We start from the raw sequence: 27599 nt of genomic DNA, 5'->3' as shown, positions 1-27599 counted from the left end.
TCGGTGGAACACAGAATACCAGATCGATGTTGCTGTTGTTGTTGGGGACTGTCGAGTTGAAGCTGACTCATAGAGACCCTGTGTCTGACAGATGAAAACACTGCCTGGCCCGGCACCATCCTCACAATTGTGGTTACACTGTAGCCACTGTGCCAGTACAATGTGTCTACAAACTTTCTCTTTGCCTCCTACTTTACCAAGCCTGATGTCTTCCTCCAGGCGCTCGCTGTCTCTTCTGACATAACACGTCAGAGTACAGGCAGCAAAGTCGCACCCTCCTTCCTACTAAGGAACACTATGCTGTACTTCATCCAAGACAGATTTGTTTGGTTTTGTTGGCAGTCCATGGTACTATCAATATTCTTCCGCAGTACCATAAATCAAATACATCAATTCTTTTTTGGTCTTCTATACTATTGTCCATCTTTCACATGTATATGAGGCGACTGAAAATACCACGGCTTGGGTCAGATGCACCTTAATCCACCAAGAGGCACTGTAACCGTTCCACACTTTGAAGTGGTCATGAGCAGCACATTTCCCCAGTGAATCCATTGTTTCATTACCTGCCTGCTGCTTCCATGAGCATTGATTGTGGATTCAAGCAAGATGCAATCTTTCACAACTTCAATGTTTTCTTCCCGTGTGAGGAGTTTGACCTTCTCTACATTGATCGCCGTCTATACGGTAGGTTACAGTCCTTGATCTTCATTAGCAGATGCTTCAAGTTCCCCTGGCTTTGATCTAGCCAGGCTGTGCCATCTGCATCTCACTAGTTATTAATGCGTCTTTCTCTAAGCGTGATGCCGGGCACGTCTCCGTATGATCCCGCTTCTCTGATGATTTTCTCAGCGTAGATTGAGTAAGTATGCTGAAAGGACACAACCCTGACACACACTTCTCTTGATTTAAAACCACTAAGAATTCTCGTGTCAGGATGACCGCTTCGTGTCCATGTACAGGTTCTACACCAGCACTATGAAGTGTTCTGGAATTCCCACTCTTCTCAGCGATGCGCACAGTTTGTTGAATGACCTTGCATAGTCAATAAAATGCAAGCAAACATCTTTCTGGTATTCTCTGCTTTCGTTCTAGATTCATTTGGTGTCAGTAATGATAGTCCCACCCTCTACATTCTCTTTGAGCCTGGTTTGAATTTCTTGAGGACAAGTGGTGGAGATGCATGTCTACTTCTCATGTATTGACTAGACAAAGGCATTTGATTGATTGTATGGGTCATAGCAAATTATGGATAACGAATTTGAAGAATAGGTATACCAGAACATTCATTTAAAAGCAACCTGTAGATAAGCCAAGAGGCAATCATTGGAACAGAACAAAGGGAAGCAGTGGTTTACACTCAGAAAACATGTGCACAAAGCTGTATCCTTTCACAAGACTTCTTCAGTTGAGCAAATAATCCCCAAAGCTGGACTATATGAAGAACACAGGATCAGGATTTGAGAAGGCTCATTAATAACCTATGATATGCAGATGACACAACCTTGCTTACTGAAAGCAAAGAAGACTTGAGGCACTTACTATTGACAAAGATACAACGTTCACTATGAATTAAACCTCAGCACAAAGAAAACAAAAATTCTCACGACGGAGCCAACAAGCAAGATCACAATAAATGGGGAAGCAATTAAAGTTGTTAAGGATTTCATTTTAGTTGACTCTCTAATCAATGCCATGGAAACAGCAGTTAAGAAATCAAATGCCAGAATGCATTGGACAAATTAGGTGCAAAAAGAAAAACCCGAACACACAAACAAAAAAACACCATTTTGTAGCAAAGATGCCACTTGGAAGACTAAGGCATGCCAGATCCAATCCTTGGTATTGCCACTTATCTCACATACCCTCACTCAAGACTTGCTTGAGAGCTTCCCGAATTCAGCAACAGAGTGTAGTGGACATGGCCTGGGCAGCGAATGGGACATCTGGGCCTGAGCTTTGGTTGTTTCCTTTGCTATCAAGTGAGTGACCACCTGATCCAAATGAACTCTAACTCTATTCCAACTCTTAAATCCCACCTTCTTCTACTTCCCTATGAGAGGCTCTGGCTGTGTCTCTAATTAACAGCAGGTGACAGGAGGAGAGGCAGTGCCTTCAGCCGTAGAGTTAGGAGGTCAAGAATTTGCGAACAGGTTTTGCTGGGAGTAGAGAGGCTGCTGGAATCTCCGATTGGGATGACGTGGAGCTGGTTGGGAAAAGGATGGGGACAAGAGTGAGGAAAGGCCTGAGAAAAAGCTTCATTGATGTCGGTTTCCTTTCTTGGATGATTCTGCTGTAAGGACTAGTAGGGCGTGTTGCTTTCCACAGTATCCTCAGTGTCTCTTGACATAGAGCGAGCCCTCAAGAGATGCTTATGAATGACTGAATGAACCAAGCAAGCAGGGCAGAACGGTACCAAGACAGAGTTAGCGGGACAACTCAGAGCCCTGTGAATCACCATGGCCAATCAACCACCACATCACATGGGCCTACTGCACACAAAGGGCCCTTCGCCTTAGCTTCCTAGCAATACTACTTCAAAAGTACCATGGGGGCTCTTGAAAGTGAACCTTTAACTAAACAGTATTCTCTAACTCCTAATTCAAAGTCTACCTAAGAATTTTTTAAAACACCCACTGTACTCTTTATTCAATTGAACATCTGGCTGCTTTGCAACTGGCTGACTATGGTCAAGGCTTCCCAATTACAGACAGGCATTCCTTTCCATCAAAACTGATGACCATGCCTTCTGCTCTGGTGCCTTCGTGGTTTACCTGAGAAAGCCTGGAATTGTGACTATGGAAACCACCGACAAGTCTTCTTTCAAACGCAGACTAGACAGATTCAGGCAGCACGTTTGTTTCAGTTCCACGGGGCTCTGCTGCTAAGAAAGCATCGCCCACAGCCATCTGGGATGCTCCCTGCCTCCCTGCAATGCAGACGCTCAGCTTGGCTTTGAGTCTCACGGAAAGTGTGGTCCTTTATGTGCAATTGCTTTAACCTCGTATGCAGTTTCAAGGGAGAGATCAGACTCACTCACAGCCATCCAGTTGACTGTAACTCAGTGAGCCGATAGGACAAGGGAGGACTCCTCCTTAGAGACCTGTGGGTTTTCAAGATGCTAATTCTTTAGAGGAGCAGGAAGCCCCACTTTTCAAGTCCACTAAAGCAAGTCCACTGGCCCTGGAGTCCTGATCCAGGGCGAGCAGGGGTTAAGCAGTGGGTTTTATTTTGTTACTATTTGAGGGGCTTTCAAGAAGTTTGGGGAAATGGAAATAAAAGTTAATGGAATTTTTTCCACGAACTTTTGGAATCCCTTTCCGTGAATGGTACTTAAGATGTGTGAGGCTGTGTTGTAAGCACTCTGCACATATAAACTTGATTAACCTCATAACAGCCTTGGGAGCTAGGTACTATCGTTCTCACCCCGACCACATTACACAGCTCTTCCGCATACGTGTCCTTGTGACAACGGAAATGACGGTGTCTTACTGGCTGACTGGCGATAGGAGGGCACCTCGAGTACGAGGACTGCTGTGCATGCATTCTGTCCATATTTTGTCCATGTGTTTTGTACATACTCCACAAGCACCGGTGCATTCATGGCAACTTTCCCGAAATGTTTTTGTGCGCATATGCAAATAATCCAATCACCACGTGGGCCTTAGTCACAGTAATACTTATGTGACAATTTAGAGAAACATTACTAGAAAGCTCAAGGAGAGTGACAGAAATTAATATATGTAGTTTAGGGACTTAGTCATGATTGGCCAGAAAGTAATTTATCATCTATATTTTTTCTGACATAAAATATATGCTCATCCAAAAATGCAGACCTTGATGAACTATATAAACTACTTTCAAGATCTCAAACCTTAAAGATGATCAAAATGCACAGCATTAGGACAGTTATTTAAATGCAGATAACTGTGAGTCCCGGCGTGTTACAGTGAGCTACTTACTCTGTCCCTTAAATCTTGTAAATCCCACCAAATGAGTGGGCGGGACTATGCCAGTTAAACACCTGTGGCCCACTAAGGAAACTGAACTACTTGCTAACACTGAAAATATAGTGTGTGGCGTCCTTGGGGCGGGGGGGGGGGGCATGAAAATTAGGTGTATGGAACTCTAATGAGGGGATTGGTCCATTTGACATCCGTCTCTGCTTAAAATGAGCCATGAAGGCAGAAGGGGTGGATCTGACCATCCCTAAGAAGAAACAGGCATGAAGCACATCCTGTGGACCTGGAGCCCCCTTTAATGAGAGAACTCCTTGCTCCAGGAGGCACAGACCCATAACAGCAGAGACAGTGAGAGAACGTAGCAGCAGAGGGAGCAAAGCAAGGAAAGGGCGGTAGATGTCAAAGTGGACTTCCCAGCTGAATGCTGGAAGCTGAAAGCGGAATGCCTTCAGTCAGAGGCTTACTGGTGGAGTGGGATGCCTCCGGGCACTTATCAGTGGATCTACAGAGCTTTGTATGCTTGCCTGCTTGAACAGTCAAGAGGCCCAAGAGGGTGGGGACCAGCGAGAGGCTTGACTGTGGTACCGCTGGAAAGAGGCTGTCCTGATGGAAGAGCTGTATCCTGAGTCTTTCCTGAATGATAACCTGTTACTTCCCTAATAAACTCCACAATCATGAGTATAATCTGTACATTCTGGGTGGTGGTTGACTAACAAACAACTGGTGGTATTCTTCGTCGGGAAGCTCCCCTGGAACCTGTTTTCTCTGGGGGACCCTTCTGGTATTTGAAACACCAGTGACAGCGCTTCCAGCATCACTGCAACACAGTACGACAATCAGATTTTGATGTCAACTTGTACCTGGATGAAAGTGTAGCGGGGAAGTCCCATCAGATGCAACCTGATGATGCTTCCTTTGGTGTGCAGCCTCTTGATGAGAGAGATGCAAGGAAGCCTTCCCTCTGTCTTGGCCTTTGCCTTCTCTGCTTGCTGGGATTCTGTGTCTGCCTCCGGGGCAGTCCCAGGCGGGCCACCAACCCTGGGAACTGTCAGCACTCTGCCATGTTCCCTCTGACCTGGGACCCACACGACTGCACACACTGACCTCCCTGCTCCCCGCTTCTGCTCATCAGACGGCAGCTAGGTGGGTCTGGAGAGGGCTCTGGCTAGCATCGGATTCACGGACTTGAGTTGGGCACAGCTGGAATACCTTCTTGATATAAATTACCTCTTCACATGAAGTTCTGGTTTCAAGCTTAACACAGGTAATAGAGTGGGAGAGAGGGGTCCGACACCTCCATCACACCATGCTGACACCGAGGATTTGACAGGCTTTCTAAGGACTCCAGTAGAGGCAGCAGTCCTCTTTCTGTGGCGTCATTTAGAGAAACGGGATAGCTACATGATAGACCTGCTGAGGTAGATCTATACGGTGAGGTAAGTTCATTGCTTCTTTAGGCACCAACTGAATTTATTTAAGGGCTAAGCTGGTCTCTGTGAGGGCCTTGATGTTGGACCAGAATGAGAACCCTGGGTTTGATCTAAAAGTGTATATCCAATCCCAACTCTCTGCATTTTCCGACAAAGGGCAAGAGTCAGACTCCTGCCAACAGGATCTTCTCTTTTTCCCCTTAACCACATTTGCTCCTCAATTCATGTCCCAGCCTGTTCAATAAATTTTTTCCTGGTTTCATGAAGGCTAAATGGTCGACAGGTTACCAGATGTTCATCAAAGACCTGGTAGGAACTTCTGGCTTTACTGCTGTGGTGAAATGAAATCTCTTAATCTGGCTCTTCTGTCCACTTGTGACTTCCACCTAGTGATTGTGTGGGACCATGCAAATGGGTAGAGCAGTGGTTCTCCACCTTCCCAATGCTGCGACCCTTTCACACAGTCCCTCATGCTGTGGTGACCCCACAACCATACAATTACTTTCATTGCTTTTTCATAACTGTTATGTCACTACTGTTATGAATGTAAATATCTGATACGCGGGATGTATTTTCATTGATGTTACAAATTGAACCTAATTAAAGCACAGTGATCAATCACAAAACAATATGTCATTATATATTGTGAAATATTTATTTCTAATGACAAATAAATGAAATGTTGTCTTAAAGCATGGACAGTCTTCACGCCGGGTACTTGTATGTGGGCGTATCTGCATGTGGGCGGACCTGCCTAGGGACGGATACAGGAGCGGTATATTGGTTCCTGAGACCATGGGAAATATGTGTTTTCCAATGGTCTTAGGCGACCCCTGTGAAAGAGTGGTTCGACCCCCCCCCCCAAAGGGGTCTGGACCCACAGATTGAGAACCACTGGGGTAGAGAAATTTAACTCAGGGATTGGTCCATTTTGTTGTTTCTGTAGGTATGAGAGCCATCTCAGAAGCAAGTACAGAGGGAGTCCTGTGACCGCTAGAGAGAAGAGTTATCACCAGAGCACGTGTGAAATCTCTGCCTCAAGTGGCAGCAGCAGCAGCAGAGGAGGCATGCCAGACAGAGAAGAGGAGTCACGCCGCTGAGAGGGTGGGGCAGTGAGGCAGAGCAGCAGGCAGGCTTCCTGGCCCACAGAACTAGGCAGAGGCCCAGGGACCACGTGACTGAGAGGCAGTGAACCAATGGCTTTATTCAGAATGCTTTCTGAGGCTGGCTGTGGGGACCTGTTCACTTCCCTTAAAAACCCCCCTAATGGGAAGACTGTCTGTGACGACTGTGTGACCATGACAACGGGTTGTCACACCCAGCAGAGAAGCAGAGTGCTGTGGGGGGAGCTGTTGGCGTCAGACTAGGGGAAAGAAGGCTGGCCGGCAGAGACCCATCAGAACAGGATCAAGAGAGAGTGAAGGTGGAGGCAGGTTTGACCTCTGTCTTGTGGAGACCAGCTGTGGGCTGGTGTGGGCATGGGCTCTGCTTTTTCCCTTGGTAGCCTCAGGAAGTCAATGGTACCCAGCTCCTCCCCCTTTCCACACCTTGCAAGCTGTAACAACTTAATAAAATAAGCCTGGTTATCATCTCCCTCTTAATGGCAACCCAAACAGCTGGAGAAAACGGTGCGTTTTAGCGGCAGCGTGATGAACGCAGACACAGCAGAATGGAAGCTCAAAGAGCAGGGCTTCTGTCTGCTTTGTCTCTGCTGAGGCTCAGGGCTAGACCAGACCTGGGGATGCGGATTGTGAGGTCAAGATGGACTGATAACAGCTCTTACATCTGTGGCATCTTTCACACGAATAAGGCATATATCAGTCATTTGAAAAATACATAGTCATTTGAATTATTCTTTTGAACTGATGTTGCTATAATTCTATAACACATCAATTCACTGGTCATATATACTAAGTCTCTGTTTCCTTGTTTGTGAAATGAGATTCTTCTGTCTGTCTGTTGAGAAGATTAAATAAAAGTTCACGTAAAACTTAATAGCTGGTCCAAAGTTAGCATCTATGCCCTATTTCCCTCTACCCTTCTAGCTTCCTTGAAAGTGAAAGTGTGTGTGTGTGTGTGTGTGTGTGTGTTGTTTAGTTCATATGTCGACCTCAGGTTTTCTCAACCAAGACATTACATTGTGGGCCGGGCACCGCTTTTCTGTGAGACTGGCTGGGCAGTGTAGGATGTTTAGGAGCATCTGTGGCCTCAGCCACTGGGTTGATTGTGACAAGTACAAGTGTCTATAGACATTGCCAAATGCCACATTGGAGGCGAAATTGCCCCGTGTTGCTCTCAGGATCCATTGAATAATTGGGTCCCTTTATCAACAAGTTGGTCATGTGGGGTGTCAATGCTTCCTGTGGCTATAGGATAGGTTTTCATGTACACAAAGTAGAGATTTTTACTGGAAAGGAAATCCGCAGCAAATATAAAATTAAGTTGCGTAGTGTCAATTCATAATTATCCACAAAGTTGAGTAATGATATCGATTAAACCAAAATTATTTGTTTCACACAAATTTCCCACATTAGGTTATTTTCTTAACCTAACGGTTGGTCTGAGCTAATGAGATTAAGAATAATTTTTAAAAGAGAAAGAAAGACGCCTCATGGCCAAGAGTCAGTTGCTCTTGTGCGTTTCCGAGGCTCTTTCCCAGAACAGCAAGGTTCATTTTCCTTCCTCAGAGCGGCTGCTGGTTCTGAACTGCGGACCTTGCCATGAGCAGCCCCATCTGTAGCCCAGGACACCCCAAGGGACCCTTTCAGTATCATGAATTATGATTAATTAATATTACACAGGTTAATATTTTATGCTAGTATTGTTAGTGGTAGCATTAATGGTAACATTAATTTCCTGGCCACACAGTGGCTGATGACAGGGAGAGATGACAAGTGGCCAGGGAGAGAAAGGAGCTAGAATTCTTAAGTTCTCACAGACCCACAGAGTCAAGGCCTCACCTGGAGGGTGCCAATGTGTACGGCCCACCAGCAGGCTTAAAGAGTGGAGGGTGCCAATGTGTACGGCCCACCAGTAGGCTTAAAGAGTGGAGGGTGCCAACGTGTACGGCCCACCAGCAAGCTTAAAGAGTGGAGGGTGTCAACGTGTACAGCCCACCAGCAAGCTTAAAGAGTGGAAGGAAGCCACAGGTATACTTACAGGTGAAGTAAAGACTTCAGTCCTCGGAAAGTGTGTCTCGAGATTGACTTGATATTGTTGTTTTCTATGAATCTGCAAGAGGTTACAATGGTTTTTGTGAGACAGCGGTAGGAACCAGCCAGCCCTGGTCATGAATCATCGTTAAAAAAAGAAAGCGTTTCTACTTACAAATACTCTAGGTGTGGAAGGCCAATAAAAGCATCATCACTGATCACATCAAAGGAGTTCGATGTGAATAACCTGCCCAGAAAATACACAATGAAGATGGTTCAGCTGCCACATCGCCAGTCTTCGCTGTTTTCATCTCCCAGAGATACGAGTGGGTTGTGTGTGAAAAAAGGTCTAGCTATCTTCCCTGCAGAGGATTATTCAGGTAGGTAACCCGGGTGCTTTTTTGTCTCCAATTACCGCCTCACCACGTGCTCGTGGAGGGGTATTCTGTGTCTGTGTCTCACTCTTCCCAGTCACGGCTGTCACATGCCCCGGGTACCATTCTGAGACACAGCTGGGGCAGGCACGGCAGGGGAAATAGCCAAGTCAACAATGTTTTGCATGTTTTCATGACAAAGAGACTTCTAGAGCCCTTTCTGCTTCCTGGAGAAACCTCTGGAGCCTTCTGAAGCAAAACAACGTTGCTTTGCGGCTCCAAGCCCAGGAAGCCTAGAACATTTGAACTGCGTGCCTCGCTGTGCCGTGATAGCTTACGGCGGACAGGCCATTGGCACTTGCCCAACGAACACGCGCTAAGCCCTCCCCGAAAACAATCAACGGGAGACGGGAAGCACTAAGGCTCAGGAGGTGTCTTAGGGCCGTTGTAGAGCTAAGTAGCTGGGATGAACTTGCTTTAGGAGAAACTGTTAAGTCGTCACAGCATCTACAGGGATTTTGGCTTGCAAATTACTAATGAAAAAGAGTAGCAACTGACAGTCTCCACACGCTGTGGGACTCCTAGGCGAACTTGCCAGTTTCCTAATGAGGGTTTGAAAGAGGTGTTACTCAGCTAAAGAATAAAACGCATTTTAGTATTATTATTATTATTTAAAAATCATTTTCCTGGGGGCTCTGACAGCTCTTCTAGCAGTCCATACATCAGTTGTCTCAAGCATATTTGTACCCATGTGCGGGAGCCTGTCTCACTTGTACCCGTTTTCTACAAGGCTGCAGTGGTCTCGAACAGCTAGGCATTTGGCATAACTTGAGAATTTGCATCTCATACACACTGTGTGAGTCCATTTCTGTAAAGTTCATCATTCTGTTAGCAAACCTCATGAATTTTAGTTTGAAATCAAAGCATTGAATCATGTACATGTCTCTAACTCAGTGACTTCAACTCGCTGAGTCTATTACAAACCAAGAGACCTCAGTTTCGGCAAATTCGTGAAATACTTATTTTTCAGGTGGCCTGACTTCAAAATAATTAGGGGGTGGGCAGCAACAGATTAGGAATGGGGCATGAGTCGATTGAAAAACGGGTGCAGGTGAGTGTATTTTGCTATCACTTACTTTTATATATGCTTAAAATTTCTCATAAAACATCAGAAGAAAAACCAAGCAAACAAATCACCCTTCCCAACAATGAACTAAACAAACAGCCCCAGCATTTGCATTTCTTCCCAAATGATCAATCCTGGGCTAATGTTGGATTGATTCTCTTTTAAAGCCTTTAGCTCCATGAGCAGGGCCCTAAAATGTCCCAGGTTTCCCAGGTATGGACATGGAGGCACATTGTTTGGCTCCACAGTCTTCCAGGGTATTTTTCCGAGAGCAGTGGGCTGTCCCTCCAACAGCATGGGCTCCTACTGAGATTACTCACTGGCGTCTAGAAAGTCCACACTAATGCATAGTGGTGCACAGTACGGCCCTACGGTTATTCAAACACATGAAAAGGTGTGTGATTTGGGGACACAATGTTGGCAATTGTCTCTTCTGATTTCATGGTTCTGGAAGATTCCTTTACCTTGCTCAGGTACATCAATCTAAGGATGGCTATAGATTGGAGATTTGTTTCTCTTTCTCTAGGCCACAGTTGGATGGAGAGAGAATGGAGGAAGGCGGAAATGGGCAGAAAGGAATACATGCCGGGCTCACAGGTTTGTGAACTGCCCCAGAATTAGAACAATGTCATAATTTTATGCTCCAACTTATCCCAACAATGGCTTCTCCTCACTAGTGCTGCTTTTGTGAAATCAGATGTAAATCATTAGGAAACGGCTATTAGTGAGCAAAACGTGCCCACACAGGACAGCAAACAACCCCACAAAAATAAACAAGATTCCTGCTTAGAGTTTTTGTCTGTCCGTTGCTTATCCCAGTACTGACAACCGGATCTGTCCCAGAGTGGGCACTGACTAAATATTTGTTCAGCACAAGCGTATTCACTTTGCATGAAATCCTGGCAATTACAGGATTAGGGTGAGACCGAATGTTCTTAACAACAGGGACTTACCCTTATTTGGTTTCTGTGTCTCCGGCACAGTTCCTGGTTGAATAAAGTTTGTTGAACTAGATTTCAGAAATGAAAACCTCTGGCTATACCCACAACTCTGGGTCACCATCTAGGTGAATTTTGTGACATTCTTGTTGAGGAGGAAAAAGTCAGGGCACAAAAGAGAGCATCTGGTATGATTTCACTTACATGTAAGGACAAGACCCAGCAAATCTTGGTCAGGAAAAGTCAGATAGATTGGTGTGCACCCGCAGGGTGAGCAGCTCCGGGAAGGGGCCACGAGTGGAGTCTTCCAGGGGGAATGGTCACGTTTGTGTGTGCGTTTGCTGTTACTGGTTGTTGTGCTGGTTTCAAGGGGGGTCCGTTTGTGGAAATCATTGAGGCGGTGTGGTTGCTGGGTGCTACTGAGTGAATGCCAAATCTTAGTGCCCCTTGGGGTGGTCTTGGCTCTAATCTTTATGGAAGCAGATCCTCAGAGCTTTCTCCCCCAAACCTGAGCAATCGGGTTGGTTTGACCTGATAACCTTTTTGGTTAGCAGTCAAGCACTTGATGGTTTAGTTCCAGGGCTCCTTCATTGAGATGCACACTTAGGATATGCACAGGATTTCCTGTTTGGTGTTTTTGTTGTGGTGGTTATTATACCGCAATGAAAAAGTTCTTATGAAAGCTTAAAAACAATCTTGCGGGCAAAATAATGATGCACGCCACAGTCCTTGAAGTCTACATTTAACTGTAGCTTTCTGTGGACAAGTATTCTAGCATATGATGTATAAAACTGCACATATATTCTAAAGATAGTTGAATGGGCTATCCATCTTGCTACACCATGTGTGCTTAAAATATCGCCGCAATAATTTTAAATTAAGAGGGTGGGAGTCTAGTTCTTAGGGTTTTGGGGTGTGTGGATTCCTCTAAATATGTTTAATTGTAATCTTATGATTTGTTATCCGACAAATATGTTTCAGTTTCCCAGCTCTCTCTTCACAGATCACCGTGCCACACTAACCCCAACTTCCTACAGACGCTTATCTTCATCCGGTTCCGTGGGGTTCTAGAATCTACCCGCTGCCCTGGGCCAGTGGGAACATTGCAGTCCTGACCACTTCCTTTATTCTTCGAGAGGGGGGACATTCAGGGTTTCGTTGTTTCCTTTTCTATCAAATGACCCATCACTGGGTCAGCATGAACTCCAGTGCCAACTCTTTACTCACATCTTTTTATACTTGACCTTGGGAGGCGAGGACTTTGTCTTTAATAAAAAGCCAGCGGCACCAGTGACACTTTCCGGCAGACAGCTAAGAGTCAATGACTGTGAGAGGAGGTTTTGCGAGGGAGCACAAAGATGCTAGACTATCTGACTGAGTCGGGAAAGGATACAAATAAGAGTGGTGAGAGGCTTGAGGAAAACTTGCAGGTACATTTGTTCTAGGATGGCTCTGCTGTGAGTACTGGAAGGATGCCTTTCATTCCATACAGGACGTGCCTTGATTAACCTGCATCACCTTCCCGAAGGGCTGTGGCTTATGCTTCTTTGTCATCAGCCCAGAAACTCGGAAAGAAAGGGGACTTAGTGGCAATAGCTAGGAGAAGTTATGTTGCCCCTCACCCAAGGTGTATATATTCCTTTACAAAGAAGAAAGACTTAGGAAGACTGTATGTATCAACTCTCAGTTCATAGCTTTTAAATCATAGCTTCACAAACGTATCTGGCCTATCATCCTCTTTTCAAAAAAAGAACTACTTAACATCTCCCTGGCAATTAAAAACCTTTGTACAGTGGTCCACAATCCGGGATAAAGTGTAGGTATCTGTTCCAGCACCCCCTCGAATGGGTGGCATTCTCTACTTTGTGAAATACTATTTAAATTATTATCACTGCCTCCACAACACTCTACATGTTATAGCCTCAGTTTACTCAATGGCCTGTCTGAATCTGAATAATCTTATTTGGTCTTCAGAGCAACTCTGTACAAAAGTGGCACCGCAGATGTTCTCACATGTTTGCCAGAAGAGGAAACGGAGGCCCCGAGAATCCCTAAGGCATTGCCAGGCCAGGGTTTTTCCACACACTTAGTGATCTTTCACCCAGGTCAGATAATGTCTACATAACTCTGCTCAGCTGATGAGCATTTAAAAATCTGATTACAATACATACTTTTAGAATAACAAATACTTTTATAGGCCTCTTTTTCTTTTTAAAAGATTTAATCAATATAAGTATTCTTAAAATCATATCTGGGATGAGCCAATCAGGGTGTAGTAGAGCACCAATGAAATATACAACTTTCCTCTGATTCTTTAATGCTTGCCCCCCTCCACTATCATGAGCCCAATTCTACCTTACAAATCTGACTAGACCAGAGCATATACATGGCTACAGATAAGGGCTCACAACACAGGGAATCCAGGACAGATAAACCCCTCAGGACCAATAATGAGAGTAGCGATACCAGGAGAGTAAGGGAAAAGGTAGGAGGAGAAGAAGGAACCGATCACTGTGATCTACATATAACCCCTTCCAGGGGGATGGACAACGAAAAAGTGGGTGAAGGGAGACAGCGGTCAGTGTAAAACATGGGGGGAAAGAAAAGGGTTTATGGATTGTTAGGAGTTCGTGGGGAGGAGGGGGAGCAGGTTGGGGTCTGATGTCAAGGGCTCAAGTGGAGAGGTGGGGTTCTGGGAATGATGATGATGACACGTGTGGGGGTGTACTTGGAACAGTGGATGTGTGTATGGATTGTAGGGAGAGCTGTGGGAGGCCCCAAATAGAATGATTTTTAAAAATCACATCTGGGTTTCAGGCGCATATCGCCCCGTTTTTGTGGTGTTTTTTTTCAAGTGAAGAATTTAATTTTTTTAAATACTGTCTAGTGTATTCTGCTTATGAATAAAATATGCTCACTGTAGAAAATCTGGAAAACACCAAAAAGCTTAAAAAGGAACGTAAAAATCATCTTAATCACACCTTCCGAATTTATCCATCTACATAGACATAATAGATATATGATGTGCATGTGGTGGTCCAAACCTCGGACGGCAGAGGAGGCTCTCTGCTCTGTCCAGAGTGATGTCTTGGAAACCCACAGGGGCAGTTCTAGCCTATCTTACAGGGTCACTATAGGTCAGAACTGACTCAGCGGCAGTGAGTTTAATTTTTCTTTGCATGTGTACACGTGCTGTTAATTGCCGTGGCATACATACTTATCGAATAATTGTAACGTTATTCGGTGTCCTTTTTCTTTACTAATTTTACGACAAATAATTTCTCATAATGATAAATTCCTTAAGAATATAATTTAAGCAGCATAGTGAGTTTTATATTATGGCTATATCATGGTTCAACTACTTTTTAAAATGTCAATTTTAAATTATTGTCATTATTATGAATTATGACCATAAGCATCCTTGTATACAATTTCTCCCCACATATTTGACCATTTCCTTAGCACCGATTTCTAAAAGTAAAATATTATGTTATAGATTATTTTTATGTCTCCAGTTCTTTTTTCCTCTTATTATTATGATGTCTCCAGTTCTTTATTGCCAACTTAAACCAAATTATACATAGGGCATCGTTTCTCCCTACGTCCTCCCCAACATTCAGTATGAAACTCAAATAGAATCCACTGCCATGAAAGGATCCCAACCTATAGTGACCCCATCTGGGGTTTCTGAGCCTGTAAATTTGTATGGGAGCTGACAGCTTATTTTTCTCATAAGGAGTGGCTAGTGGGTTTGAACTGTCGACCTCGTAGTCAGCAGCCCAAGGCCAAACCACAGAACCACCAGAGCTACTGAGAGGTAGTATTACCATCTTTTAGATTTGACAGTCAAAATATACGTAGCTTTAAATTTGCATTTCTCTGATAGCTTTTTTTCTATGTCTATTGACTATTTTTGTTGCTTTTCCTAGGAACTCATATCTTTAGGCCATTTTTTTCTTGTTGCTATTTTCTAAGCACTTTATTACAATACTAATGATTCTTGACCCATATTATTAGAGGCTACGCGTTTTCTCCCACTGAGTATTGTCTTTTAAATTTTTCATGATTTTCTAATATGTAGAAGTTTTACATTTTTATTTAACAGAAAGATATGTTTCTTTTCATTAAATACTCTTTCTTGGCTGTTGTTCTTAAAGCATTCTTCCTAACGTAAGAGCCATCAAGTATTTCTCTAAACGTTCCTCTTCTTTTTTTAAAAACATTTGACTCTTCCTCAGAACTTGCTTTTAATTTAGATAAGATGCAAAGTGACACTGCCATGATTCTTGCATAAATACTTATCAAAGATGATCTTTTGATCAATAATTAAGCTATTTTCAACTTGTATTGCTTCCTTCAATTTCTGGTATTTGATTGGATTTTGCCAAAACCCAGATCTTAGATTTCTTACTGTCACTACTACTTAATTTATTGTCTTTATTATTTATTTCCTCCCTATTTCTTTAAGGTAGCTGTCATTCTTATAGTTTATTGAGTCTAGTGCTTAATTTGTATATTTTTATTTAAAATGGAAATGTTTCAAAATATGAATGTATCTCTGATAAGTAAACAAGTAAAGCAACTGACACATTTCTATAATTAAGTCTGCAAAAGCATTTTCTAATGAACCCACAGGAGCCCTGCTGGTAGCATGGTGAATTATACATTGGGTGCCAGCCACAAGGTCAGCAGTTTGAAACCACTAGCCGCTCTGTGGAAGAAAAGTGAGGTGTTCCACAGTCCCTTGTAGAAGGGCCACATGGAAGGGATGCTATATCCAGGGTGTAGTACAGCACTGATGAAACTCATAACCCTCTTCTAGTTCTCTAATATTTCCTGCACCCCACTATTATGGCCTTAGTTTTACCTCACTAATATTGCTAGACCTGCATATGTACATTTGTATAAGTAAGATCATTCGATGCATGGAACCCAAGCTAGATAAATCCTTCAGAAACAGCAATGGGTGTAACGATTCCCTGTGAGTACGGGAAGAGAGGTGAGGGAACGGGGTGGGGGAGGGGAGCTGATAGCAGTGATGACTGTGTAACCCCACTCGAGGGGAATGCACAGCAGAATTCTGGATGAATAGGCACACTGGATAGAGTAAGATGGCAATAATAATAATATATTAAGGGTTCACAGGGATGGCAGGGTGGGGGGCAGAGGACAAAGGGGAGCTGGTATCAAAGAGTTCAAGAAGAAAGAAAATGTTTGAAAGTAATGTGGCAGCAATTGTACAGCTATGCTTGATCTAATGGGACTGTGGAATGTTATAAATCTGTAAGAGCTCCTAATACAATGATTAAACAAGGAAAAAGGTTACAGTCTGAGAAAGCCACGGGGCATTTCTAACCTGTGCTATCAGTTGCAATGAACTTGGTGGCAGTGAGGTGTTTGGATGAATCTATAATCACACAAGTCATTTCAACAGGTATTTAAAGTGTTGTATTAACTGCCATTGAGTCAACCTAACCTCATGGCGACCCCGTGGGTTACAGGTAGACCTGCTCCAAAAGACTTTTCTCGACCGTTGGCCTTTCTAGAAGTAGTTGGCCAAGCTTCCTTCCACGGAAACACTGGGTGGGTTCACACTGTTAACCTGTAGGTTATTAGCACGTGATCACAAACTACTATCCAGGCTCCAGTGTTCTAAGAATTATCTGTTGATAGCAGAGTTTTAAAAACTTTCATAATTTTATTATTGTTGCATTGGTATCAGGGGATATGACCCCTAGAATGTCTGTGAACCCCAAGCTCCAGGTCCTGTGTCCAGCGGCCATATCTAACTACCTACGGGGGAAGATCACCCCTTCTCAGATGCTACCAATCAGCTCCAAGGCTCTAAGACTGCTAGAAAGTTCTGAGCTGGCCCGGAAAGCCAAGAGGACCAGAATGTAACTCAAAAGGAACAGAACAGTGGGTCACAAGATTGATACCAAGCTGAGTGATCTGGCAAAGAATGGGGTCAGGAAAAAAGACCATAAAAGAGCAGAGGACCAAATAATGAGGATCTGATCACACTTGAAATGAGGTCACTGGCGAAGGCCATCTAACGTCTAACCAAGAGACCAGAGGTGGGGGCCGTGCAGACAGAGCTCAAGGACTGGGCAGACACGTGTTGGTGCAAAGGCTGGTGTTCCACAGGAGGGATTTCCAACCTGCTTCTTGGGGACTGGGGGAGGCGTACACTGAAGAAAGAGTCTTCAAATAAGGAGTTGTATGTGGCCTCGAGGCGGTCGCTTCTCTGCGCTGTAAACTGAAAGGGCTAGACTGGGAAGCACTTGAGCCCTTGGAGCTCTGGAGGTGTAGGAGCCTTTACTTGCAGCGCCGCAGATTTGTTCATGGAAGTGCAGGCAGGGGCCCTGCGTGGAGGGAGGGGAGCTGAGGGAAGGCTGGCCTGCAGATGGCTGAATTCGGGATGCAGGCGCAGGGGTGTGGAGAGGAGATGACACCCCGTTGAGAAAATCTCCCCTTGTCTCCAGCCAGACTGCTCACCTGGTCAGGTGCCAGCAGCACCGGCTTTTTCAGACTCCCTTCTCTCTCCAGTCCCCTGTGACTTCTTGGTTGCCGTCAGAGTTGTCCTGGACCCACGAGGGGCTGATTCGGGCCTGGCCGCCCAGAGGCCGGTTCTCTTGTTTGTAGTCAGTAGATGATTTAGAGACGTGTCTTTACTTTCTTGCCAATAAGCAAGGTAAACACAGTCTTACTTAGGCTTGTTTGCTAATCTATAGCGATCAAGTTCTTCTTCTTTTTTCCACAGTAAAGATTCTGCTCGTTAGGGGTAGCTGGCACCCATCTCCCCACCACCCTACAGCACCTTCCGACAGAACCAACGTTCCTTTTCCTTTTCACAAACCCTGACCGGGCTGGAGTGCGCAGTGAAGCAAGATAAGCATGAGCTCATTTCGGTTGACTTCCCATTCTGGGGCTTGGTGCGGATGAGTCCTGATAGAAGAGAGGTCTCCGATGGTCCAAACCCTCCTAGTCATGTCCAGGTTGGTTAGTGAGCCGGCCACCAGCAAGCTCCTCATGTCACGGGGAGGCTGCCCGATGGAAGCCGAAGAGAAGCTGGCTTCTAGACGCGTAGCTGCCACTTAGTAGGCACGCGCTGTGTACAGAGGTGAATCTGTTTCATCATCTGTTCAAACCACGACTGTAATTTTAAGAGAGGCTTCCTGGGTGATCCTAAGAGTGACATGGACCAGGAGCTCAGTACACCCACGAAGAGCAGAGACTCAAAATATCACAACTGGAAACCCCCTTCGATGTAGTGAATGCCCTTTACTGCCGAGGAAATGGAGGGCCAGTGAGGCGGTCATTTATCCAAGAGAACGTTCACAGAAGCTGTGTGCAAAAACAAGTGTGCACCTTTCCAGGCAGCTATGTGCCTGGGTGCTTGCATAAGCCTATGCAAATGAGGGGGGCAATATGTGTGTGTGACAGCTGTGGGAAGAACTGGGGGCACAGCTGGAACTGCCAACTTGTTTAGAGCTGGTTTTGTTGCAATGATTCCGGCCTTCTGGCTGTCACTACGAATTCGCCTTTCTCCCAAAGCATCGGCCAGTTGAACGGTAACAAACAATCGGTTGATGACTCACGTTAGTTCAATGCACACATTCTGAGCATGTGTGTCACAGGAATAATTTATCACTTGACTATTTAAAATATGCTCTTCAGGCACCAAAGCCTTGAAACAGGAAGCAGATTCCTCGACAGTTTGTTTGGAGTGTCATCCCTGACAAACATTCCCAGTGTCATGCAGCTGATCCTTAAGGAGAGCACTGCTTCTTCACTTCGGCATAGATCGGAACAGCCTGCACTTGACTCCCCGTCAATCTGGGACGAGGGCAGAGGTCCCCTGGAGAGAGACGGAGCTCAGCTCCTTCATTTTCCGTAGGGTAAGCTGAGGCCAACCGAGGTTATGTGACTTGACCAAGGTCGCACGGTTTGTCAGTGGCAGAGCCAGGCGTAGGATGCAGGGATGCCCGATGGGGAGACTCTTAGCATGACCACACGCAAAGATCTGAGCCTGGAACCCCTTCTTCAGTTTTAGAGTCTGTACCTTTCTTCCCAAGACAGTCAAACACCTTCCCTGATAGGAGTAGTCACAACGAGGCAACTGATCACTGTATGTCCTTGGCTCTTCATCATCCAGGGAGAAGAAACTGAGCGTTCTATCTGCAGCAGTCTTCCACCTACTAACTTATGCTAGCAAAACTATAATGTGTGGTTTATTTTTCTCCTACGTGAAGATCAAGAAATAAAACAAACTGAAGCGAGACACATAAAGTCACTGGAAGCCTCTGCGGGGTCGGGGCTGGGATTCTGTGCTCGGCAGGGTCTTCCCTCCAGGATTCGTGCATGGCCCCGGGCAAGGGCACATTGCCTTTCCTTAGTTTCATCAGATCAGCCTGGCGCCTGCTGCACATCTAGAAGCGTCCCAGTCAGTCGTTCCTAGAGTGTGTTGACTGGAACACTCAAGGGGAGACATTCAAGGGGAGAAGAGGTGCTGTTACACGTACTGAAAAAAGTGAATAAGCGTGGGAGAAGCGGGTTAATGACGCCAACCGAGTCTTTTAACTACCCACATCTTTTCTGTCTGTAAGCAAATTAAGAGGCTCACGAAGAGAATGAAATATTGCAGTGCTCCAGACTTATTGAGAATGAAGCCCTTTATGATTGGGCCTATAAATAAATATTTGATGGGACTCCCTGAGGAGTGCTGATTCAGACACTTAGGAAATAGCTACAGGAGAATCCACTCCGAAGAAACATGAAAAGTATGTAAATTGAAGCACAGAAGCCCTTATCATTTTGAAGGGGCCGCAAGGAATAATCTAAACCAATTTCAAACAGTTTCCACCAAATCCAGGCCAAAGGGTGGTAACACCCATGTTTCAGAGCAGAATTATGTTCCGCAGGGCTTCCCCTGACTGAGCTTTGGGAAGTGGACTGCCAGGCCTTTCTTCCAACGAGCCTATGGGTAGACTTAAGCCTCCAACCTTTTTATTAGAAGCATGTACCTTAACCAGTTGCTCCAACTGGGGGACTCTAAGTGATGATCTAGTACCTTGAAAAGATAGAACATCCAATGAGGGATCCTCAAAGAAGGGGTGTGTCCAAGCTGCTGGTCATGGGTGGGCTGGTGGGGAGGTGGGCTCTAGTATAATCAGTCAAGGTCTCCACCAGCCACGCTGTCTCTTTATATGGAGCTGAATGGTTCGATGTCTCCATTAAGGTTGGCTTCTTCCTACCTGCTTGAGCCCTCCTACCTTTTTAGAACAAGTCAAAGATTCAATGACCTAATCAAATAATTGACCTAATAATTGACCTGATCAAGAAAACCACTGCTTGTGTCTCAGCTGGTTGTGCTGTGGTAACTTCTCTGTTGCTGTGATGTTGGAGGCTATACCACCAGGACTTCAAATCCCAGTAGAATCCGCTAGGGTGGGCGGGTTTCAGCAGAGCTTCCAGACTGACAGACTAGGAGAACAGCTGCATTTGAATGATGGTGTTGGCAAAGAATTTTGGAATTTCCACGAACTGCCAGAGGAAAACACAAATCTGCCTTAGAGAAACGACAGCCAGACGTGTCTTAGAGGCTAGGATGTCGTGAGTTTGTCTCATGTACGTTGGCTCTATTATCAAGGAGACTAGTCGTTGGAGAAGGAAGTCAAGCTTGCCAAAGAAGCCGGTCAGAGACGAGAAGGCCCTTGACAAGATGGATGGACAAGGGGCTGCAACAATGGGCTCAAACAGAACAATTGCGAGGATGAGCTGGGCTGGGAAGTGCTTTGTTCTGTTGTAGATGGTGTCAGTCTGAATCAGAACTGACTTGATGGCACTCACAACCGCCACAACAAGAAACAGATAGATAAGACTATCAAAGGCATCAATCCCCCAAGTGTGTTCTACAGAACCAATATTCTATAGGGGCATTAAGAAGAGGCAGGCAGCATCAAATTACGTCAGACTCTTTTCTGTGCCGAGGCGCACTGTGGGTAACGAGGGGAGACAGAACGAGCAGTGTCTCTCAAGTGTATCTGAGCCCAGAAATCTCTTCTTTCAGGTCAACTGCTCCCCAGAACACGAGTTTAGAAAACACGGGTCTAAGGTGCAACCTTAAAGTAAATAAGGCCTTTTTCTTTTTCTTTGTTTTAAAGCAGGGAGGCCGGAGCTTCCACATACAAATGAGAGGTGGCTTCTAGGGCAACTGGATGCTCTTGCCAGCGATGCTGCCGCTCTTTCAAAGGGCTTTTGGAATGCCGCCTCCGTGATTGTCTCTAGGAATCAGGGCACATTCTCCTCAATGTCCTCATTCATGGCAAACGTTGACCCTTTGACGGGGATATTTTATTCAGGGAATTAAACCGTTCAAAGTCAAGCCTGTTCATGTTCAGGAGGAAGTCAACAGAAGTGGTTAAAAGCGAGGACTGGGGTTTAAACCCCTGCTCTGCGTGAGGCCTTGAGAAGGTCACTTGACTCTTCTGGGACTCAAGGCCTCCCGAGAATGGTACCCACCTGAGAGGGATTCTGTGATGATGGGATGAGACATGTAAAATGCTTATCGCCAAGCCTGGGAGGCAATAAGCAGACCTGTATCAATCCAGGCAATAGAAAAATGATGAATACTGCTAACAAAGCCTCAGCTGGTTCTATTGCATGGTTTGCACACTGGCAATGAGGACAGTTCTAAAAAGGAAGTCAGAAATGTTTAGCCAGAAATGTTTAGGTGGGCAAAATCTACAGCCCTCCACCAAGAATTCCCTGAGTCAAGAGCTATTTGTATTTATGAATTCTGTTTATTTTATTTTTGAAAGATTCTTTGCTTTAAAAAATTCAGAAAATTATAAAAATAATAATTCACTTGCTCACTTACACACTCAACTGCCATCAAGTCAATTCTGACATATAGCAACCCTACAGGATAGGGTAGAACTGCCCCTGTGGATTTCCAAGACTGTAACTCTTTACAGGAGTAGAGCGCCACATCTTATATTAATTATTAGATATGTGCTTACCTATCAGAAATGGAACTTAATTTACAGTAGCATTTTATTTACATTTTTCTAATGAATCCTCAGGAAACACAAGCCTTTTCCTAAGTCACCACCATCTTAAAATGGCTCTTTGTTTTTGAATCACACTTTACTTGGGAAGCCATCTGGCAGTTTACTAAGGAAGTGCGCCCAGCAGTTGCTGTTTAACCTCTGTCCTAAAGGAAAGGTACGGAAACACTGCTTTATCATCACTGATCACGGGGAGGACCCAGAATGTCCTTTAGACCTGCTGGTTGGGAACTACATAGTTTTTTAAATAATAACATTACAACAATGAATTTATTATAAAGCTCTTTCCATTAATAATCTCAGATTTCTGGTATGTTATAGTCAATTAAATTTAGCTCATTTTAAATAGGACATTTTCTGTACCATATTAATTTAAAGTAACCATGTTTGTGAAATAGAATAGACTTTGTAAGCTAGTAAGACTTTTGATGTAATAAACTATAAAGGTTTCAAATTGCCAACCCACGCTTGGTTTGGCTTTTTCACCCAACTTCAGGGATCCGATTCCAGATTGCTGCCAACCACAGAAAATTAGGAAATACTGCCCATGTCCACGGAGCCCATTCCCATCAGCCATGCGCATGTGGAGCTAAGGAATGGCTGTCTCTTAGATGAGACCTAAGTGTCTATTTTTAACCCCAGTCACCATCCTTCCCTATTGCCTTATACCCAACTGCCTCTATAATGTACCTTACCTCTCCAACTGCTATTGACATTTGAGTTTGGGAACCAAGACTTTATTGATTTCTGGTATTTTATGGATATAAAAGTGGAGGAACAGGGACATTTTGTGACCTGCCCAGAGTCACGCTACCCATAAGCAGTAGAACTGGATCTCAAATCCATGTCTCCTGGCCTGTTTCCATCTAGCATAGAAACACGCATCTGAAGACGGGTCAAGGTTAATGATGTAACGTAAAATCTGTCATGTTTCACAAAATGTGATGCCAGTTATTCTTATTTATTTTTTATGAGGAAGTGAAAAGATTATGTGCGTGTGTTTAATTTTAGAAGGGCAAATAATTGATGCTGCCTATGAGAAATATTTGAAGGAAAGCTTTGTTTAGTCAGTGTTGATGGAGAACTATGTGTAGAACCACAGAATCCTGAAGTTTGGGACTATAGGTAAACACAACCTACGAGGGGTATGCCTCATGCCCCACCCCCAAATTTTTCTAAAAGCTCTGCTGGGCAGAAGTTTTGTTGCATGCATTTTCCCCACTAGGCAAGCATCAAGCAGCTCACTCTGAGTCAGTACATCCAGCGGCATCACCTGGGAAGGTTCTCTCTGGTCACAGTGAATTTTTTTTTTGGTAAAAGTAGTTTCACTCAAATGTTGTTTTTTGTGATGGCCAATTTAAGAAAGCAGCATGAACCTGTGAAATTTTGTTTTCTGCTTGAGAAAAAAGCTGCAGAAACTGTTGTGATGCTGAACACAGCCTACAAGGCCAGTGCTATGGGAAAAACTCAAGTGTATGAGTGTTTTTCTTGTTTAAAAAAAGGTGAAATGTCGACTGATGACAAACTTTGTTCAGGATGCCCATCAATTTCCCAAATGGTCCAAAAATGTCAATTTGTAGTGCATTTGGAGTTTGTTCTACTAGGTCAGACTGTTGATCAAGCTTTCTATTCTGAGGTTCTGAAAAGATAGTGTAGCAGTGTGGGCCAAAGTAAGCCTGATTTGTGGCAGACCAGAGATTGGTTTTGCCACAACAATGCACCTTCTCATGCAGCCATCTCATTGGGCCAGTTTTTGGAAAAAAACAAAAAACAAAAACCAACCCAGCATACCTCTCTTGCCCCATGCACCTTACTCATCTAACCTTGATCTGTGCTACTTCTTTTTGTTTTGGGGAATGAATAGGGACATGAAAGGACAGCAATTTGACGACATAGAAGAGGTGAAGAAAAAAAATGAGGGAGATGCTGTCAGCCATCCAGAGATGAGTCTGAAAACTGTTTACAATAAAGGAATCGCAGATTTGACAAATGTATCAAGTGTAATGGAGAGTACTTTGAAGATGATAAGGTTGTTTTGTAAAAAAAAAATTTTCAATACATGGCATTGGGGGAAAAGTCCATTTTTGGGGGGTACCCCTCGTATCCACCCACAGATGCTCATCTGACGTTACAGTGTTTCACAGGAAAGTTCTCTGCAGGTACTAGGACAAAAGCTGGCGCTTACACTGAATCACAGTAGCTAGCTTGAGTGCTTTATATACTTTGGTTCATTTAATCCTCATGGTAATCCTGGCAGTAGGTACCATGGTTGTTCATTTTGCAGATGAAGAAAAAACAACTTTACTACACTTGCCCCAAATCCCACTCCTAGCAAGTCACAGAGGGGGCATTTGAACTCAAGTTTACCTGACCAAAAAGGCCATGGTCATTGCCACTGATGTGACAGCGCTGAGGACAGCGGGCACCATCATTCTGTGATGCACAACCGCCGTGGGATCAGCAACCATCAGCAAGTAGCAGCGTCATGATTCATCAATGGAACATCAGTTTGAAGACGATGAAAATGCTTCTCAAGCCGCCTTACAATACATTCAAATCCAGGGAAAATAGAATTCACTTTTTTGAGAATCACGGCCAACTTTGAGCTGCCAAAATCCTTTAGGGCCGTGGTTCTCGACCTTCCTAGTGCTGCGACCCTTTCATACAGTTTCTCTTGTGGTGGTGACCCCCCCCCACCCACACACACTCACACTCTAACCATAACATTATTTTCGTTGCTATCTGTAATTCTACTACTGTTATAAATTGGGTGACCCTGTGTGAAAGGGTCGTTTGACCCCCCAAGGGGTTGTGACCCACAGGTTGTGAGGCACTGCTTTAGGGGCAGGGAGGGACAGCATCTCATTTGTCTCTGTCTCTCTCACAGTGACCTGCCACACACTTGACCTGCCGCAGAGCAGGACCATTAAACCTTTGACTCGAAGGGGAGATTTCAGCTTCCATTTGGGGACCGCTTGTCATTATGCAATAAATAAGCACCTTTGTAGCTAAGCAGATCTAAATAATTCACAAAAGAAATGATTATCTTTGTAGTAATGAATTTTTTCTTAAGAATGCTTAACTAACATTACCCATTGGAGGTCCTGTCAGACTCGGGAAAGGGAGATTTTACCTTTGTGGTTTGTGAGCTTAGCCAGTTTCCACAGGCAAAGCCTAAATGGGATTGTTATCTATCAAAGACCTACATCAAGTCCAGCGAGAGGAGGATGAGAGAATTTAAAAGGGCATCTAAGAAACGACTCTGACAGCTTTGCCTTTTGAGTTCTTGACACTGGAAAGCCCTACCGAAGGAAGGTTAAAGTCTATTATCTCTTCATATATTTTGGTTCTTGACACTAGACATTTTTGTTGAAGGGAGTTTGAAGCAAATTTATCTTTCACCTGTTTTAATTCAGCTTGCTTCCCGGGCAACCACATCCTTATCCATGTGAAGTTGGAGGGGAGTACCAACCACAAGGAAGGGGTGAAGAGGAGTAAGCCAGTCTACTGAGAACCCCATAGGAGTCTTCAGGAAAACATCGCTGAAGATATGGATTGAATTCAAGACGTATCGAATAGGCCATCTTAGTTCCCAATGGCTCTCCTTGACATACACAGCTGCATAATCCATCTTGACGGTGTCTCCACGAGTGACACGAGCAGGTCCAGACACAAACAGCTCCAATAAACGAAAGGCAGTACTATTGGCATCAGTGGAGTCCATGGAGTTTGAAAGAACTGCGGGCAGGGAATAAGGTATTTCGTTTTGGGATGAAAGCAGCTTGAGGTGTGTTTGTAGTGGATTAAGTGGTTAACCAAAAGGTCAGCGGTTTGACCCACCAGCTGCTCCACAGAAGAAAGATGCTGCTGTCTGCTTCCATAAAGATTTACAGCCTTAAAACTCCCCTGCAGCAGATCGACTCTGTCCTGCAGGATTGTTATGAGTCAGAACCCACTCAGTGGCTGTGGGTTTTTTTTTTTTTGGGGGGGGGGGGTTGAGTAGAGGGAGCCATTAAAGACTTCTGAGCTCAAAGGTGCCGGTTGAGATCTGTTTCAGGATGGTAATACTCATGGAGACGGAGAGTATGGGGACTGAGCCAGGAGACCAGTGCAGAAGCTCCTGCCGCAGCCTTTGCAAACAACAAAGGCCTCAACTAGGGTGGTGGCATTGGGTGGAGAAGAGGAGGCACATTGTCAGGCTGGTTGGGTGGTGACTTGTCCAGTTGAAAGTGGACAGTAAGAGAGGGGAGAAGTGAAGCCTAGATTTCTCATCTGAATCACTGAAAGGAGACAATACTATATCAGGAAAATATTTGTTGTACAGAGCTAGTTACATAGTCACAACAATTAATGAATTTGTTAACGGAGTAATTAAAATGAAGAGTCAGATCTGTGGGTCAATGGGCAAACTGTGGGCAAAAGAGCCTCGATGATTGAATCTTTGACTTTGGTCCATTGTGGGGGCATCTGATGGGCATACCCCAGTGCATGCCTGCCCCTAACCAGCTGGTAATTGCTCTTAGCTGATAGGCTTGTTTTCCATAGTCATTGAGGATAATCAAACTTTTTTTATGCTCGTGGTAGAAGGAGGACACGATGACACTCACCATGAAGGTAATATAAGCCAACAAGCTTTCCCCTTGGGTAGACAACATAGGTGCAAATGATAAAACTCTTGGTAAGAATGGGTTTAATATTTCTCTTGTCCATGCTATTGGTTTTAATTTTTTTATTGATTAAAGATAACATACTTGTACATTGGTTGTAGATTTAAAAAGTAATAATACTTTCTCTCCCTCCTTTTTTGTAGGCCAATTCTATTCTTCTAAACTAGGCAGAAATCTCAATGGAATAAACAGACTTTTTCCCCCTGGTCATATTGAATTCTTCTATATGAGTTTATTTATTTTTAGCTGATGCTTAAACTAACCCCAGAGTTCACTGCCTGCAAATAGAACTCTCCTCGGCACTGGAGGGGTTTCATTCATGAAAAGACTTCACGAACGAAGGGAAATGGAAGGAGGCCGGTGGTCCTGTGAATTAGGCATTGGGCTGCTCTCCGCAGGGTCAGTGGTTCAACTTTCCCACGGGAGAAAGGAGAGGCTATTTGCTCCCCAAAGACCTATAACTTCAGAAACCCCACATAGGGCCACTCTGAGTTAGAACTGATGCAGGGGCAGTGAGCTTGTTTGAGTTTTAATGACAACTTGATCATATTTTATCCCCTTAAATGTGGATTTTACTTTGGTTCTGAGCCTCTGTGGGTGGAGATTTCAGTCTGTAGATGAGAGAGAGCGAGGCTATAAGATGTGCAAACACATTTCTCTAGGTTCACTGAGTGCACCAGTCCCCACCCACTGAAAGCAAACTAGAATGAATTATCACCCTCATTGGTTATGCTTTCACACTGACCCTATGAATGAAATGTCATTTGTTTGGGGAAATTTTGTGTTTGCTTAAAAGCTCAAATGGGGATTTTATTATTGTGTTTTTACTGTATGTTCTGTACAGTTAGCCTACGAATGCTCACTGGGCACATTTATGC

At 44.4% G+C, this 27599-nt stretch overlaps 1 protein-coding gene across 2 annotated transcripts in view; it reads right to left on the bottom strand.

Annotated features, from left to right (window-relative positions):
* LGI1 (leucine rich glioma inactivated 1) overlaps positions 1 to 27599 on the bottom strand; it is an 84424-nt gene that overhangs the window by 10085 nt on the left and 46740 nt on the right. For both annotated transcript variants that reach the window (XM_075533779.1, XM_075533780.1), the window contains exons 3-4: positions 8720 to 8791; positions 8552 to 8623 (exon numbers count right to left, since the gene is read on the bottom strand). In XM_075533779.1, coding sequence (XP_075389894.1) covers positions 8552 to 8623; positions 8720 to 8791 — 144 coding nt within the window. The remainder of the gene's footprint in view (positions 1 to 8551; positions 8624 to 8719; positions 8792 to 27599) is intronic.

The sequence above is a fragment of the Tenrec ecaudatus genome, chromosome 16 (assembly GCF_050624435.1).
Source record: "Tenrec ecaudatus isolate mTenEca1 chromosome 16, mTenEca1.hap1, whole genome shotgun sequence".
NCBI lineage: Eukaryota > Metazoa > Chordata > Mammalia > Afrosoricida > Tenrecidae > Tenrec > Tenrec ecaudatus.
This window is presented reverse-complemented; position numbering and strand designations above follow the sequence as displayed.